Consider the following 16,259-nt stretch of genomic DNA (forward strand, 5'->3'; position numbering starts at 1 on the left):
AAATCTGGACAAACAGGGCCAGGGCGTGGCTCAGCAAGTTGTGCCTGTTGTTAAGCCCGATGACCTGAGTTCAATTCTCAGGATCCATGTGTTGGAGAGAGAAGGGAACTGACTACCAAAAGGTGTCCTCTGATCAATATCAGTTTTTTTTTTTTTCATTGCATGGAGAAGAAGCTTAATTAAAATTGTTCCTGGAAGAGAAAAGAATGGAAACATGGTACCCAAGCAGAAAGGACAGGTGGCGGTGGCGGCACTTAAGCAAAGAAATATATGACAGGAATCACTAAGGCCCATCTGGATTCCTTTCCTTTATTGCTCAGTAACAACGTGTAATTCCTTGAGAATTTATTGCATTGTTGTTGTTTTGGGTTTTTTTTTGGTTTTTGTTTTTTGGGTTTTTTTTTTTTTTTTTGCGGTTTTTTTGTTGTTGTTGTTTTTTGGTTTTGGTTTTTCGAGACAGGGTTTCTCTGTATAGCCCTGGCTGTCCTGGAACTCATTTTGTAGACCAGGCTTGCCTCTGCCTCCCGAGTGCTGGAATTAAAGGCGTGCGCCACCACGCCCGGCTTTTATTGCGTTTCTTTTAGCAGATCATAAGCTTTAGAAGGTCAAGTCGTCATCTATTGCATTAATCACTGTATCCCCGAGAAGGAGAGATGGCCACTAAACAGTCGCTGGCGAAGAATAGGCACAACGGTGCTGCAGGATAGCCCTAAGCACGGAATGAGCAAAAAGCACCCACAAGTTGGAAGCAAGGAATCCCTCCCCAAAAAACAAGCTTCTTAAGGGGGCTTCTGAAATAATATCGGAAGGGTGGAATCAGGCTTCTGGAATACTCGCGAAAGGGGCAGGTGGATTGTAAAGACAACGGGGAATAATGACAGGTGAGCGTTGGACTCTCCTGGTCAGGAGGGGCGGGGCGGCGTGTGGCGCATGCGCACGCATGCCCTCTGCCTGCTTCCTCACCGGGACGCGCTTGCGGGCGTGTGCACGCGCGAGGTCGAAGCGGAAATGGCGCCGCGGGGCCGCGCGTCCGGGCGGCGAGCGGAAGTGGGTGTGAGAGCGGAAGTGGCCGGCTGGAGCCGGGGGCTGGGCGGGGACCGGGATCGTCAAGTAAGGCGGCGGCGGAGGCGGCGGCGGCTCGGCAGGCGGGTTGAAGCTTCGGGGGGCCAGGTCGGTCGGGTGGTGGCTGCCTGCTACAGGCAGCGCGTGCCGGGCCAGCGCTTGTGTCCACCTCTCCCCACCCCGCTCCCCGTCCCCTTCTCCCCTCACCTACCGCACCCAGCCCCCCTCGTCAGGGGTAGCGGGGCCGCTCCCTCCGTCCTACCCTCGATTGCCCACCCTCACCGCCCTTGTTTCTCCTTCCCCTGCCCGGGGCAGCCGCCGCCATGATCCTGCTGGAGGTGAACAACCGCATCATCGAGGAGACGCTCGCGCTCAAGTTCGAGAACGCGGCCGCCGGGTAAGCGCACGCCGGGAGGAGGCCGAGTTGACCCCAGCTAAACCCCGGGTGGCATCCAGCTCCCCAGCCCTAGAGGGGGACAGATCGGGAACCTGGCGCGGCTTCAGGGTTGCCGTGGCAAGATGGACGTGGGAAGCCACAGGGCGCGGTGAGCCGAGGGCCTGAGATGCGTGGGGAGAGGCAGAGACAGGGATGCGGAAGCAGCGAGAGGACAGGAGCAAGGCGTGCCAGAGAACAGGAGACCTGTGGGACATGAGGGCAGCCGAGGCCAGAAGTCACGCCCGAGAGCCTACTGTCCTCAGGGGGGAAGAGAGGGGTCCACTTCCCTCTGTCTTTTCCGTCATTGTTCCGAACCCAGAGAGACCCTTTTGGGGAAGCTGGATTGAATGGAGTTTTCAGGAATTCCCAGGGCGAGGGGAAGAACGTGTAGGCCCAGATCGCCACCAGCATTCTGCTTCCCCACCCCCATCTCTCGAGACCCCGGGAAAAGCAGGAGGCAAGACTGAAAGCAGACCCAGGCTGCTAGGGGGAAAAAAAATCTCTTAACCTACTGTGAGAGAAACTAGCCATTTTGTTATATATCCTTTAGGCAAAGCCAACGGTTCTCCATCCACACACTCTTTAGCTCTCGAGACAAGCTTGCTCTATTTATTTATTGGTTGTGTATCTTAAGTTCTTATCAAAGACCCCTGGTCTTTGATTTCTTCTGTAGTAATGCTGACTGGGTTAATAGCTGCTTCTGCTCCCAGAATCTATAAAGTTCTTAAGATAACCATCTATAACATCAGCATCTTAATATATGGGGCGTATTTCCAGCCCTCTCTGTCATACACAAAAAAGCAAACTCCTCCCTTAAAGCTGCGTTACCTCTCTAATATATTTAAAACCTGAGCAGAGGAATTGGGTTTTAGGTTCTAATTTATGGTGGCCTGTGGCCATTCCTTTGCCTCATTTCCTCATTGGTAAAGGTGGGGCTTCACATTTTGGTTTCACAGTTAGGAAATAAGTGCAGGCTGTTTTCTGTGAACTAGGAACTAGAAATAGGAAAGTGCTTGCCGATCCACAGAGGGAAGAGGATTGGGAGAGGGGGAATTCATTCATTCTCCCCTTTAATTCTAAGCATTTGTAATGAACTTGTGGTTCACAGACATGGAAAGCATGAACCCACTACTTACTCGGAATATATTGTCTGTTCCGTCTCCTTTGTAAGGTTACAGATTTTACCTGCAAAACAAAATGGGACATTCCTTGAATTGGCGCATTCAGTGTCATGCTGTTTCCTGCCCTGGACCGCAATTGAGCACATGAGCACCTCGCTTGTTTCTTGTCTGCAGCTTCTTTGCATTTTGAGTTTTGGAGTTAGTCAACGCAGGGCACTTATTGTGGGTGAGGGGGGTGTGTGCTTTTTTTTTTTTTTTTTTTTTTTTTTTTTTAATTAGTGTAGCACAAAGGAGGAAGTTAAAATAACTTCTGCATTTTCACTGCTGATCTTAATACATACATTCTCAAGTCTTGACTAGCAAAGAATGAGTCCTGGGTGGTTACAAGCTGATCTACAAGATAAATGGCTGTGTGTGTTCAAGTGGAGGCATGCCTTTAAGTGGAGGAGGGCTTTCACACTTATTTATTAATAACTTGATTCTAAGATGTGACCCATTATTCAGGACTTTATGTAGGCCTTTTTCTTTAGAAAACTCTCCTTAAAGTTCTGTGGTTGGTGGTATATGCCTGTAGTCCAAGCACATTCAACTGTAACCCCAGCCTTCAGGAGCTCATATGAGACAGGAGGAGCAAAAGTTCTAGGCCCTAGTGAGACTTTGTATCAAAGAAAAAAGAAAAAGGCAGGCCAGACTGGGTGTGATCTGCTTGTAATCCCAGTGCTTGGGAAGTGGAAGCAGGAAGACCAGGAGAGCAAGGCCAGCCTGGCCCACCCTGTTGCAAATAAAAAGCTTAAAATAGGGTTTTAAATTTGGAGGGCATAAGTTAGAATTTCTTTGGGGGGAGGTGGTAAGGGTGCTCACTGCAGCCAGGTGTAATGTCTGAGGAGGTAGGAGGTTTTGTCTTATTCTAGCTCATCCTTAGAATGTATGACTTAACAAATGCACTCAAAACATTGTGTTTAAAAATACTTTGATATCTTTGAGAAGAGACTATGGAGGGCGGGGATTTTCTGAAATTGCCTGTTTCTGTGGGGTGTGATGGCACCCTCCTATAATCCTAGCACTAGGGAAACAGGCAGAAGGGTCAACACAGGTTCTAGTCCAGGGATATGTAGTGAGACTCTATCTCAAAAGAAATGAAAAGAAATTAAAAGAAAAGCCTACCTCTGGAAAAAAAAAAAAAAAAGTATGTTTCCAGGTCTGCCCTTTAAGATGAGGCAGCACTGGGGTGGTTACAGAGGTCAACAAGGATGTCTAGTGTGCTCATCATAAACATGGGTGCGTCTCACCAGAGCCCAATACCAGGCAGCAGCTGAAAGAATGGGGGGCCTTCTGAAGAGAGCCTGTTAGCCGAGTTAGGGAGGAACTGATGTCTACGCTATATTGGGAGAGGATAACGAGCTTAAAGAGAAGAAGCCCGGAGACCCCAGAGAGATGAGAGGCTGTGCAGGGTGGAAGTGGGGAGGGCTGAGCCCCACACTGCTCTTTGCACTTTGCAGAACAGATTAGTCAGGGAAGCTATGTTCACGGTAGCCTTTGCCAGAGGGGTTCTTTCTGTTCTGGAGTCTCCTGTACCGTAGCCACTTACTATATGTGGCCCGTTATTTAAATAAAAAGATGAAGTAAAGCTAAAATTTGTTTCCTGAGTTGGACTAGCTGTGTTGGATCTTTAGACTTCATTGCCACTTGGGGCGAGCGACTGTTGTGTTTGCCCAGTGTTCGTGCTTGTTACTGCAGACAGCACTGTTGGGACGGTGCTGTTCTGCCTACTGACAGTGAAGGTGTGAGCTGGTTTCCTCTGGGGAGGGTGTTTGAGTCCTCAGGGCCTTGTACATGCTGGGAAGCACTCGGCCTGCACTGCTTCCCAGCTCTCGGGAGGTGTTCTTCAAAGAGTAGTGCAGTGCACACTCCAGAATGACATTGCCCTGGCTTTCCTTTTCATTGTTTCACTTTATCTTTTTTATTTTTAATGATCCCTTGGGTTATCTTGCTGCATCTTTTTGCCTATAGCATCAGACTGAAAATTTAAACTTGTATTTGGGTGAGACTTCTGTAAAACAAACTCTGTAAGCATACAATTGGCCACAATCATTTGTAATTTAAAGACAATTTTAACAAAGTTTCCTACTCTTTCCTGCCATACTCCTGAGAAGTGGCTTATTGGATCTCTCTGTAAATGTCTTCATAAAGGGATGCAGGAAAGTAACTCCTGTCAGATGACACAGTCTCTATACTATGACTAATTCAAAAGCTACACCCAACACTGTAAATAATGTCCTGCGTGAGTCTTATCAACAGCACTGCCTTTTCACTTGGGAATTCTTGCCCAGACCACAATTAAAGCAGAAGTAATCTGGAAATTTAATTGACTTCTTTTGTTACTACATACATACCAAGAATCTTTTATCCTCAGACTCAAGGCCTGTCAATGTCGCAGTTACACAGTCCAGAGCTGAGGAAATGCTAGTAGATCTGAGCTGCTGCTGGTTTTCAGTGCCTTCTGGCTCTTTACCACAGCGTGTGCATATCGTGGGAGCCGTGGTTCTGTGAGGGGGAGAGCTCAGTGAGCAAGCAGCGCTGAGTTGGGTGGGCGAGGACCGTGGGAGGAGAAATTTGAGAAAGGAACACATTAAATCTTGTAGCTACCGTGTTCTCATTCCCAAATATGCCACATATGTCCTCAGAGAGACAGACTAGCTTAAGAGATTCGGAATTAGGACATTGTTTAAACCTATAGACGTAGTGGGATGTACTGTCTGATTATTAAGGTCTAGTTGATCTTTTTACACCGTCTTGTGATTGACACTTTACTACCTGTCCTCTGGTCCCTGAATTGTCTTTGGGGAAGGAGTCTCTAAAACTGAGGACTATTGTTTCAGCCATTTCTGTTGCCTCAGAAGAGAGATCTGCTCAGTAAGTTTATATTGAAGGAATAAATGCAGACTAAGAGATTCTTGTTTTCTTTAAAAGCTTATCCCCCTACCCTTATTTTTGAGAGAGAGGAAGAGGGAATGAAAGCCATCATACATCAGAGGCCAGAGAAGAAGTGTTGTAATGTTGTGTGTCCTACCGTATCTCTGTCTCATTCCTTTAAAACTAGGTCTCTTACTGGACTTGGAATTAGTCTGTCAGTCAGCAAGCCCCAGTCATCCTCCTGTCTCAGCCTCTGTAGCACTGAGGTTACAGGCTTTTTCCGTGGGTCCCGAGGATTCTAGCTCAGACCCTCAGGCTTGCCCAGTGTGCACTCTTCGCACTTAGCTATCCTGCTTCAGTGGCAGCCTTGCTGTTACTGTGGTGCTGAGACAGGGTCTCTAGCCCAGGCTGGCTTCAAACTCATGGTGCTCCTTCTGCCTCAGTCTCCTGTATACCCTGCCCCACTTTTCTAAGAGTGTATGTCAGCTTTTATTTTCTTGGTTTTTTTTTCTTTTTAAGATTTATTTATTTTATGTATACGAGTACACTGTAGCTATCTTCAGACACACCAGATCCCATTACAGATGGTTGTGAGCCACCATGTCGTTGCTGGGAATTGAACTCGGGACCTCTGGAAGAATAGTCGGTTCTCTTAACCACTAAGCCATCTATCTCTCCAAGCCCTATTTTCTTGTTCTTTTGAAGGGTGGCTTAGCAAAAAAAAAAAAAAAGGTGGGGTTTACTTAGAAAGAATGATTGGAACTTTGTAGAGGACTTAAAGTAATCAGAAATCTTCAAGCTGGGCGTGGTGGTGCACACCTTTAATCCCAGCACTCGGGAGGCAGAGGCAGGTGGATTTCTGACATTCCAGGACAGCCAGGGCTATAACAGAGAAACCCTGTCTCAAAAAAATAAAAAAGAAGAAGGAGAAGGGAGAAGGAAAAGAAGAAAAGAAAGAAGAAGAAATAATCTTCAGTGAACACAACAGAAGATTTCTCTAATTGAGGGTAGAAGGGGTAACCAGAAGAGGGCCACAGGTGCCCCAGTGGAAAATTATTTCCAGGATGTATTTAGAAGTAAAAACTCCACCTCACCAAAAAAATGAGGTGATATAGTTGCTAATAGTACTTTACTAACTGTTAACATTCTAGAAGCATCTTCAGAAAAGTACAGAACTACAACACCCAATTTTAAGAAAGTATTTGGGTGCAAGAGCGATGGTTCAACAGTTTAGCAGCATTGGCTATTCTTGCAGAGTTCAGTTTGCAACCTACTTGAGATAGCTCACAACCACCTGTTAACTCCAAATCTAAAAGATATGATGCCTTCCTCTGGCCACCGAATGTGTACACACAAGCAAATACATCTGCAAAAAAATTTCCCTAAGAGATTTATTTTTATTTTATGTGTTTTATGAGTGAGTGTTTGCCTGCTGCATGTATACATACAAGCCCAGTGCCCGTGGAAGTCACAAAAAGATACCTGATCCCCTGGAATTGGAGTTACAGACAGTGTGAGCTACCATGTAGGTGCTTGGAACTTAAGTCTTCTACCAGAGCAGCCAATGCTAGAGCCATCTCTCCAGCCTCCTTTTAAGAGATTTTAAGAATAGTTCTTAAAAATCAGATGTGGTATCTCATGTCTGCCATCCCAGTACTTGGGAGGCTGAGACAAGCTGATCTCTGTGAGTTCAAGGCCAGCCTTGTCTACAGAGTTTTGGGACAGCCAGGACTACACAGAGGAAACCATGTCTAGAGCTTGTAATGACAGGCTCCCACCCTGCCTCCTGAGTTTTGGGATCACAGGTGTGCACTACCATGCTTGGCTGATGTGGGTTATGACCTCATATGGAGGTCATATGTGGGTTTTATGGAGAAGAAAACTAAGGCAAAGAGAGGCTAACTGGCTTCACACGTCACACAGCTAATCCTTGACAGCTAAGACTTGGCCAGAGGCAGTCAGACTGAGTCTGCATTCAGGCAGCAGCTGGATAGGATGGTGCTGGGTTGTGATTCTAGCACTTGGGAGGGCTGGGCAGGAAAATCAGAAGCCCAGGTCATCCTCAGCTACATATTGAGTTTGAGGCCAGTGGGTTGCATGCGACTCTGTCTCAAAAATGAAAATAAAGCTGTGTGTTTGGGGTGGGGAGGGAAGACTCGGGGTTGGGAGAAGGAACATGCCTTAATCCCAGGACTTGAAAGGCAGAGGCAGGGATTGAACTTGAGTCCTCGGGCTTGGTAGCAGTGCCTTTACTCACTGAGCTTCTTGAATCCAAAGCTCGAGCGGATGGCAAACAGTAAATGTTTCATCTTCTTAGTCTATTAAGTGGACTATCACTATGATTTTATTTTAAACAAAGCAGAACAAGCTAGCTGTAGTGTATCCCTGTGACCTAGCTAGCATGTAGGAGGTGGAGGCAGAAGGGTCATGTGTAGCTCAAAACAAGCCTCAGCTACAAAATAGGTTTGAGGAAGCCTAGGCTACATGAGATTCTGTCTCAAAAATAAACCAATTAAAATACAGTAATAATGGAGGCAGAGGCAGGCAGATCTCTGAATTCAGGACAAGCAGAGAAACCTTGTCTTGAAAAGTAGAACTAACGGGGCTGGTGAGATGGCTCAATGGGTAAGAGCACTGACTGCTCTTCTGAAGAAGGTCCTGAGTTCAAAAGCCAGCAACCACATGGTGGCTCACAACCATCCGTAATGAGATCTGACACCCTCTTCTGGAGTGTCTGAAGACAGCTACAGTGTACTTATATACAAAATGAATGTGTATAATAATAAATAAATCTTTGAGTCAGAGCGAGCAGGGACTGAGTAAGAGGAGTTGACCAGAGCAAGCAGGGCTGACCAGAGCGAGCAGAAGTCCTAAAGTTCAATTCCCAACAACCGCATGAAGGCTCACAAACAACCATCTGTACAGCTACGGTATGCTCATCTACATTAAATAAATAAATAAATAAATAAATAAATAAATAAATAAATAAATAAATCTTTAAAAAAAGAAAAGTAGAACTAGCTTGCTCGAGCTCTCTCTCGCTCCCCCCATCTCTGCCCCCCCCTCTCTACACACACACACACATACACATAAGCAGAGGAGGTGGGAAGGGCACTCCTGTGCTTGGGGCTAAGCAATGATTGTTACAGTGTTTTACATTCAGCATTTCAGCATTTTCCTTGTTGGGGCACAGAGCTTACAGACCTCCAGCTCCAGCTCTCCTGTTCTTTAGGCCAGTACCTTAGCAGCCTTTCTCCTCCAAACCTTTGTGTAGCCTTGAAGAGTGAACTAAAATATTCATGGTGGTATGGCGGTGGTTTGATATATATTCCCAAGTCATATAGCAAGCCACTTAGAATGGATCTTAGCAGCGTTCCCCAGTGGAGATCCATGCTCAGGCTGCTTTCTTGCTAGAGAGACTCAAACCTTGAGTGTTTATGACTTAGAACATTAAGGTTCTTCTTAAGTTGATTTTTCTCAGGTCTGTTGATGCAGTAGTAAGGTGGGGACTCTCGCCTAAGGGTTAGAGGGAAAACAGCACTCCTAATATCCCTCCCACCCACCCGAGGTAAGTCAGGTAGTATGGCCCCTGACTCTAGAACAGCCTATCAGGTCACAAGAGTGCGTTTGCATGCTTCCTTCCTCTAACTGGCATCATGTTAGTATTTTATTTAAATGGACTTGTTAAAGGTTATGTATACTCTTGGTTTTTAAAGGTGAGGGAAGTTGTATTGTTCTTCATTGCCGTTTGTTTGTTTGTTGGCTACATTTGGAAGTGAAAGCTCAGGAGCAGCTCCAGCTTTCTCCTTTTTGGAAGGGCATTCATTCCTTGAGACTGGATCTGCTTCCAACTCAACATTGAGCCAAGGATGACTGAATTCTGATCTTCCTCTAGCCATCTCCCAAGTGATAAGATATCATCTAGCCACATCCCTTTTGTTGTTATTGTTGTTGTTGTTGATGTTTTCCTGAGACAGAGTCTCCCTGTGTAGCCCCAACTACCCTATAACTCACTATGTACACCAGGTTGCCTCTGCCTCCCAGATGCTGGGGATATGGACATGCTTTGAAAAGTAGGGTAAACTTGGATGTTTCCTCTGTGTGTGTGTGTGTGTGTCTGTGTGTGTGTGTTTTCTTAACATAAACTTAATAAAAGCTAGTTTGTTTAAGGGGATATCATTTAGCGTCAGTATCAGCTTTTAACATTCATGAACCATGTTAGATATTCCATAATTGGCTAGCAGAGTTGGAACTCTTCTTGGCTTCTTTCATACTCAAGGGCTGGAGAGATGAGCTCAGCAGTCAGGAGCACTTGTTGCCTTACAGAGGAAATAACTTCAGTTCCCAACTGCCTATAACTGCAGTTCCAGGAGATCTAATGGCCTCTTCACATATATGGTGCACATGCCTTCGTGTATAAATAAAGTATATTTAAAAAGAAGATTCCTACTAAACAGGTCTTGAGCAACGGAATAAAATGTGGAAGTGTGTGTATCTTGTCTGCTAAATGTGAAACAAACTAGGATCTTTTGAATTAACTGCTAACAAGATGCTAGAGGCAGTAAAGTTTTCTGACATTGGCATTGAAGAGAAGAGAAGTGTAACAGCTTTCACTGGGGTTTAATAAAGTAAAACAAGTAGTAGCTGTTGTCTATCAGAAGGTCTTCCAGGCCTGTTTTACTGTTTTGTCCATAGTAGTTCTGCAAGATTGATGATTTGTATTCTCCCATTTTATAAATGAAGAGGTGAGGAAAGGAGGGTAAGAAATCTTATTTGTCCAGTGCATAAGCCTGGTGAGAAAGATGAGAAAACGAGTGCTTTGCCTCTGCTCAGTAATTTTCCCCCCAGTGTTAGTTTGTGCTGCGCTTCTGTGTAAGTCCTGAGATGTAACAAAAGGTAGGACCAGAGCAGTCTTGACGGAGAGTGGCGGTGCTCTGATGATGGAAGGAAGACGGGAGGTATATGTAAGGGCCTAAAAAAACGATCTGTGGAATGGAACAGAACTTACTGTGCTGTAGATAGCTTAAATCATCCTTTTACCTTAAACAAACAGAATCACTCTACTTGACTATACTTAGCCATTTTTCTGTCTGATGTTATTTCCATAGGCATTATGCTGAGGGTGGGGGAGGGGGAGGGGCAGGGAGCCATTAACACAAGCTACAGGTGTTCTTTGTCTGCCTTTCACCTTTAGCAAGTTCAGGTCCTTGAAAGAAGAATGTGTGTTTTCTTCATTTGTTAGCCATTTAAATAGGATGCTCCAATTTCAGTAAAAATCAGGACCCCTTCAAAGTCCTCCTATAAGCAAGCCACAGTATAATTATTTTCCCCTATTTACATTTACACGCCATTTATGTGTATTTGTGGACTCGGAGGTCAGAGTACAACCTGAAAGAGTCGGCTCTACCCTTTCGCCCTATGGAACTTGGGGATCCAACTCAGGTTTGAGGTCATTAGGACTAGCTGGCAAGTGTCCCCATCTTATCCTAAAATTTCTTACTAAGGGCCTTTTTGTTGTTTTACAGAAACAAACCAGAAGCTGTAGAAGTAACATTTGCAGGTAAGTGTCTTTATCTCATCCCTTATAATTTTAGTGTGTTTTGTCTGTGTTCCTTCTATGTGCCCTGATGCCTGAGGGAGACCACAAGAAGGCATCAGATCTCCTGGAATTAGAGTTACCAAATGGCTATGAGCTGCCATATAGGTGCTTGGAATTGAACCTGGGTTCTCTGGAAGATCAGCTAGTTCTCTTAACCACGGAGCTAGCTCTGCTTCCCTGGAAAGAGAAGTTTTGATTTTCAAGTCTTTCTTGAGGCCTTCAAGAATTATTTTATGTATTTGTAATGTTGCTAACTGATTTTGGAGTTCAGAAAACTATATAAGACTAACCTACATATCTTAGTGAGTAGGGACATTTGATATCTTAGAAATTTGGTTTTTGTTTTGTACAAAGAACTGTCTTTAAGCTGGGCGTGGTGGTGCACGCCTTTAATCCCAGCACTCGGGAGACAGAGGCAGGCAGATTTCTGAGTTCGAGGCCAGCCTGGTCTACAAAGTGAGTTCCAGGACAGCCAGGGCTACACAGAGAAACCCTGTCTCGAAAAACCAAAAAAAGAAAAAAAAAAAAGAACTGTCTTTCTACTTTGGAAGTCTACAGAGTTATAATCTAGTAGCCATCATCTAAGTTTACCTAACATTTGGGGGAGGCAAGGTCAACGATGATGGAGCTTGTTTGTCAAATCAGAGAAATGGGTTTGTTTGTTTGTTTGTTTGTTTTTCCCATTCTCTGTTGGCCATATATGGTGGTACAAGTCATTTGTGCCAGGAGGCAGAGGCAGAGCAGGTAGATCTCTGAAAATTTGAGGTCAGGTTGGTTTACATGGAGAGTTCTAGGCTATTTAGAGCCATGTGTTGAAAGTGTGCTTCATTTAAAAAAAAAAAAAAAAATTGACTAGTCAAATGTGAGCTCAGAGATTTTACAGCTAAGTGTCCAGACAGGCAGGTGCTTGACCAGAGGATCTGAGGAGATTTGTAGCTCCTCCGGTGGGAGCATCTGTGCATCCTCATCGCCAGCAGTACCCAGTCCGCATGGTTCTTGTGATTCCAACGCAAGTTCTCTGCATTCGGCTTCTCAGAACCAAGCTACAGTAATGCTACAGATGAGCTCAGCTCACTTTGTAGTGCAGGAAGAAAGAGCCTTTAAGAAAGGCCTAGACATAAAGGAGACCTAAAAGATAATCATCTATCTTGTCTTGATCTTGGTTAGATCTTAATTCAAATATTTTTTATAAAGAATTATTTATTTTATGTATATGAGTGCGCTGTAGCTGTCTTCAAACACACCAGAAGAAGGTATCAGATCCCATTATAGATGGTTGTGAGCCACCATGTGGTTGCTGAGAATTGAACTCAGAACCTCTGGAAGAGCTGTCAGTGCTCTTCCACTGAGCCATCTCTCGAGTCCCCTTAATTCATATATTTATGACAACAGTGTTTGTGGGGTGTTGTTGTTTTTTAAGACAGTAGGTAATAGATGAATAGCTTACCAGGTATTTAGTATTAAAGTAGAATCTTTTGTTTGAATTTGAGTATGACTGGTTGTAATTATGTTCATGTAATATGTCTCCCAAAGATACATCTTGATGTATATGTGGATCAGATGTCTGGGGTTTGCTTTGTAATAGATTGAGGTGGGGTGGTGAGAACACTCTGAAAGAAGCCCCGTGTGCTTACCAGCATTGATGCTGCATAGGCGGACTCTTTAATAGCTTTCTTTCTCTTGGAAACATGTTACAATGAAAGGGTTTTGTTTTTTAACGTTACTTTAGTATAAGCTATGGTTACACAAAAAATAGCTTTGTAATTTTAAGAGAGACCAAAGAAGGGGCCATGGAGCAATTCCATAGCAGATTTTTGGTTGGCTTCCCATGAACTAAAAATAAACATTGTTTTACTTGAATCTCTCTTATCGGAGGTCTCCTCCTGGCCAGCCTTGTGGTAGGTAGTAGGAGATTACTCCTGTTTCTAGAGTGAGCAATCTTTCTTGCTTTTTTCCCAGATTTTGATGGCGTCCTTTATCATATTTCAAATCCTAATGGAGACAAAACAAAAGTGATGGTCAGTATTTCTTTGAAATTCTACAAGGAACTTCAGGCACATGGAGCTGATGAGGTAAGGTCCACATTGGTTTCCTTGGGACTCTTGTTTTTGGTTTACCTTTTGTTGGCCCCTTACCCTTCAGTGAGGGCCACATCACCCTTACAAACAGAGGCTGCTTTATACAGCTAACTGAGGCTTCCAAACTCCATTCCCCATAAAAATGCTTTCCAGAGATTTTGCCTCTTGTCTTGCTTGGTTTTATCTTGGAGCAATAATGATATTTCCTAAGCAAAGTTTAGAAGTTTTTTAAAAAGGGTCTCACATAGCTCAGGCTGGCTGGAAAGCCTCCAATTCCTGATTGCCTTCATCTTCCAAGTACTAGGATTATAGGCATGTACCACCATACCCAACTCAGGGTCTTATCTTTTCAAATTATTCAGGCTAGACAGATTTTGCAAAATAGTGAAAACGGAACAGTCCTCCAGAAATAACAGAGAATATTTCCTTAACTAGTACAAAAATAGTTATAGTAACAATAAGACAGGTTCTGTTCCATATTTAGAATCTTATCAAGGCAGCTTGGAATTTATGGTGTATTAAACGTCATAATCTTGGTTTCCATTCCAAAAGGAAAGCATAAGTTACTGTCTTGTAATTTTTTTTTAAGTTAATATTCTTTAGAGCTGACCTTTCCACCTGTCCTTCCTTATAACTACCATAGGGAAGTGCACAGGGCCGTCCAGGCCTTGTGCCCTGGCTTTGGTAGCTAGAGTAGAAGGCTTGGTTCCTGTTGAACTGCAGTTGCTCTGGGGCAAGCCATTTATGGAAGAAAGAGAATGCTGTTACAGCAGTGTGTGCACATTGTGGTTGGGTCTCAAAGCAGGAAGTATGACTCAGTGCCCGAATCAGCTTTAACAAACTAGACTCTCCTTAATCTGCTACGGGAAGATGCAGCCATTTCTCATTCTGAAAGTGGTAGCTTTTGAACAGCTTCAGATTTCTGAAAGGCTGTGTATTGAGGAATGTGATCTAGAACTTTGTAAAGTTTTGCTCTAAAATCAAGAGTTCTAAGATCTTCAGGGAGCTGAGCCCTGTTTTGTTCAGGTGCTTTTGATTTGCTGAAGGAAGGGGAGTAACCAGAGGGAATTTAAGGGAATTTTTTCAGAAGACAAGAAGCTGGTCTGCTGCAGCTTGCAACCCAGCATGGCTTGGATTTATTAAGACTCATTTTATCCTGTGTTTGGCCTGCTAGTGCACCTCTGGAACACATTGCCGTTTTCATAGCTCACTCATAGACCAAAGAGCCCAAGTGGGTGGAGGAAATAACATTCCCAGTGTGGGAGTGGAGTAAGCAGTAATTGACTCCCTAGGTTGGTTAAACAGTGACCAGCCTGTGATAACCACAGGAAGCTCGTTACTGTTTCATAGTCCCTTTTTAAAAGCAGAACGCTCTGCTGCTCAGTAGGCAGGTTTAATAGTTATAAGTAGGTAGACCGCCTTCCTCTTCTCCCGACTGTTAAAGAGAGGCACAGATGTAAAGGTGAATCAAGATAGGAAGTGTGAGTGAGCTGTGTGCTACAGTTGTACATGGCTGTGAGCCCAGCAGTGGGAGGCGGGGGCAGGGGGGATCATGAGCTCAAGGCCAGTGTGGGTTACATAGTGAGGTTGGTCTCAGGAAAGTAGCAGGGAAATGTTGAAGGGATATGCAGAACAGAGAAGGCCTTCAGTGGCTCAGTGGGTGAAAGCTCTTGACATGCAAACCTGATGAGCTTAGTTTAGTCCCTGGGATCACGGTGGAAGGAGAAAAGTTGCCGTCTAGAAGTTGTCTTCTGACTTCCACACTTGGCACCAGCGGCCACATACGTGATAATAATAAGTAAAAAATAAATAAATAAATAAATAGCTTTTTTAAAGAAGAAAGAACAAAGGAATTAAAAGTGGTATAAACATGCCTCTAAATACTTTATAGATTTCAGAATATTGACTTGGTAAACCTGGAGGGGCTTTGGTTTCCCCGTGTGTGTGATACTCCCTTTCTTCACGTATCAATTGTGTAAGATTGTAGCTCGGAGGGAGCTTGCCAGTGTTCCTTTATACCCCAGGGTTTTAGGGGAAGTGATATCTGCACCACCTGCAGGTCAAAGCTTGACCTGCCACCAACAAAGTCTGTGACCTTGATCCTTTGCAGAAGTTTCTCTTCTGTAAAAGCTCCCTACCACTTAGTTATTACACTGGGCAGTGCCTGCTTTTCTCTCCGTAAACAAGTGTGGTCATGAATTCACAGTTTGGGATTCACACTGTTACCAAATTCTGTAGGTGAGGATTAAGTCTAGAAATATTAGGAAGTTATTTACTGAACTATTTTGAGGCCTTTACTTGAGATAATTCTAAAGACTATTTAAGATAAGTGGCTTCTCTGAAAGGGCACAGCTCCATGGGGAAGAGTTTATTGAGCTTCTGCAAGGCTCTGGGTTTGGTCTCTGGCATCACCAAGAAAAGGAATAGGTTGGGAGTGAAGGGCCTTATTAACCTGTGATGGATTTTGAGGGTTTTTAGATGAAACATAAAACACAGTTTTGTTTATTTTAACACTGTCTGGAGAGTTCATTGAATATAAGATGAGAACATTCATACACCTTTAGACAGCTGTTGGATGTAATGAGGGTTTTGTTTATGCTCCCCTTCCAAAAGCTGGAACATAGTTAGCAGAGTAAATGTTTTGGATAGGGACATTCCAGGTAGGTAGACACTGTTGTGTAGAATATTGGTATTACAGGCTCACTGAGATTCTGTTGTCCATTGATCTTTGCATTAAAAGCCAGCCGTGAGCTAAATTAATTTATAGCACACAGTATTAACATATTGAATAACAGAAGACAGTGCCTGGAAATTGACCCCTTCATTCACCTGAGCTAGGCTTCAGCCTGTGTTTAGTTGATGCATTCTTTTGTCATACCTGAACTTGTCTTCCTCTACTCTATAAAAGTGCAGTGTAGAATCTGAAAGGAGAAAACAGGTCTCTGAGAGACAACCACTGAACTAACCTTTGGGTTATAATCCAGTTCTACGAGAGATCTGTTTTGTCGATTAGATGAATTCACTTTCCCCTCTAGTTTGCCACCCACTGA

General features: G+C 44.2%; 1 protein-coding gene across 2 annotated transcripts in view; it reads left to right on the plus strand.

Moving 5' to 3' along the window:
- The first annotated feature begins 1,051 nt into the window (after positions 1 to 1,051).
- The window catches only part of Arpc2 (actin related protein 2/3 complex subunit 2), a 32,260-nt gene continuing 17,052 nt past the window's right edge, over positions 1,052 to 16,259 (plus strand). Inside the window, exons 1-4 of one of the 2 annotated variants that reach the window (XM_021157274.3) lie at positions 1,052 to 1,170; positions 1,378 to 1,459; positions 11,058 to 11,092; positions 13,091 to 13,203. In XM_021157274.3, coding sequence (XP_021012933.1) covers positions 1,386 to 1,459; positions 11,058 to 11,092; positions 13,091 to 13,203 — 222 coding nt within the window. In that variant the 5' untranslated portion in view covers positions 1,052 to 1,170; positions 1,378 to 1,385. The remainder of the gene's footprint in view (positions 1,171 to 1,377; positions 1,460 to 11,057; positions 11,093 to 13,090; positions 13,204 to 16,259) is intronic. The other variant, XM_085838342.1, reaches the window with a different exon arrangement.

Source organism: Mus caroli, unplaced genomic scaffold, assembly GCF_978045245.1.
Source record: "Mus caroli unplaced genomic scaffold, Mus_caroli_1 scaffold_1, whole genome shotgun sequence".
Lineage (NCBI taxonomy): Eukaryota > Metazoa > Chordata > Mammalia > Rodentia > Muridae > Mus > Mus caroli.